The sequence below is a fragment of the Hipposideros armiger genome, unplaced genomic scaffold (assembly GCF_001890085.2).
Source record: "Hipposideros armiger isolate ML-2016 unplaced genomic scaffold, ASM189008v1 scaffold_2745, whole genome shotgun sequence".
Lineage (NCBI taxonomy): Eukaryota > Metazoa > Chordata > Mammalia > Chiroptera > Hipposideridae > Hipposideros > Hipposideros armiger.
Window position 1 is genome coordinate 174 of NW_017734046.1, and position 893 is coordinate 1,066.

The 893-nt window shown below is 49.3% G+C and overlaps 1 protein-coding gene across 1 annotated transcript in view; it reads right to left on the reverse strand.

The window, feature by feature from the left end:
• Positions 1 to 435: 435 nt before the first annotated feature.
• Positions 436 to 893, reverse strand: part of LOC109378722 (probable polypeptide N-acetylgalactosaminyltransferase 8) — a gene marked incomplete at its 3' end in the record, with an annotated part of 6,213 nt that continues 5,755 nt past the window's right edge. Inside the window, exon 3 of the mRNA XM_019635017.1 lies at positions 436 to 603. Within this exon, the coding sequence (XP_019490562.1) occupies positions 436 to 603 (168 nt within the window). The remainder of the gene's footprint in view (positions 604 to 893) is intronic.

An 893-nucleotide genomic window follows, 5' to 3' on the forward strand; every position in this document is an offset into this window, starting at 1 on the left:
TTTAAAAAACACATGACTCAGGCCAGCCAAGTGGCTCAGTTGGTTAAGAGCATAAGCTCTGAGAAGCAGGGTCCCTGGTTCAATTCCCACATGGGCCAGTGAGCTGTGCCCAAGCTGAGCTGCCACTGAGCTGCCAACAGGTGGCAGGATGGCTCAGCTGGTGAGAGCATGTACTCCTAACAACAAGGTTGCTGGTTCACTCCCGCATGGGATAGTGGGCTCCCCCCACTTGCAACTAAGATTGAACACAGCACCTTGGGCTGAACAGCTGGGAGCTGCCAATGGGTGGCTTGATGTCAACTGGACTTGGAGTTGAGCTGGCTGCACCCTCCACAACTGAGACTGAAGGACAACAACTTGGCTGTTCCCCTTCCCCAATTCCCCAATGAAATATTGAAAAAACAAACAAACAAACAAAAACCCCACATGACTCACCGGTTTAAAATCCCAGTATATGTGTAGTCTATTTTTGGCTGCCTTGGAACATGGCTCTAAAGTGGGCTTCTCCCCAAAGCCAGGGTCTGTCAGGCAGCTGTCATCAACATCTTTCTCTGAAATCAGACTTCCCACATAGAATTCCCCAGTTAGGTGGTAATAGACATTCTAAAAGAAAGCAAAGGGGTCTGTAATGGACACAGTCTGTGGAGAGGCCCTAAACTGCATAGAGGGCATAAAGGCTGCTCTTGGGTGCCCTAGACACTCAGTCACCACAGGGAGAATTTAACTTTCCTGAGTAACAAGAAATATCCTCTTCTTCTTTCTCACCACCCCACCCCCAGTTGATTCTAGGAAGAAGACCAGGCATGAGGAGGGAGCACTAGCCTGCTTTCCTCCATACAGGGAGCCCAATGGAATCATGGCTTGCATGGATGAGGGAGCTTATCTTTGAAACA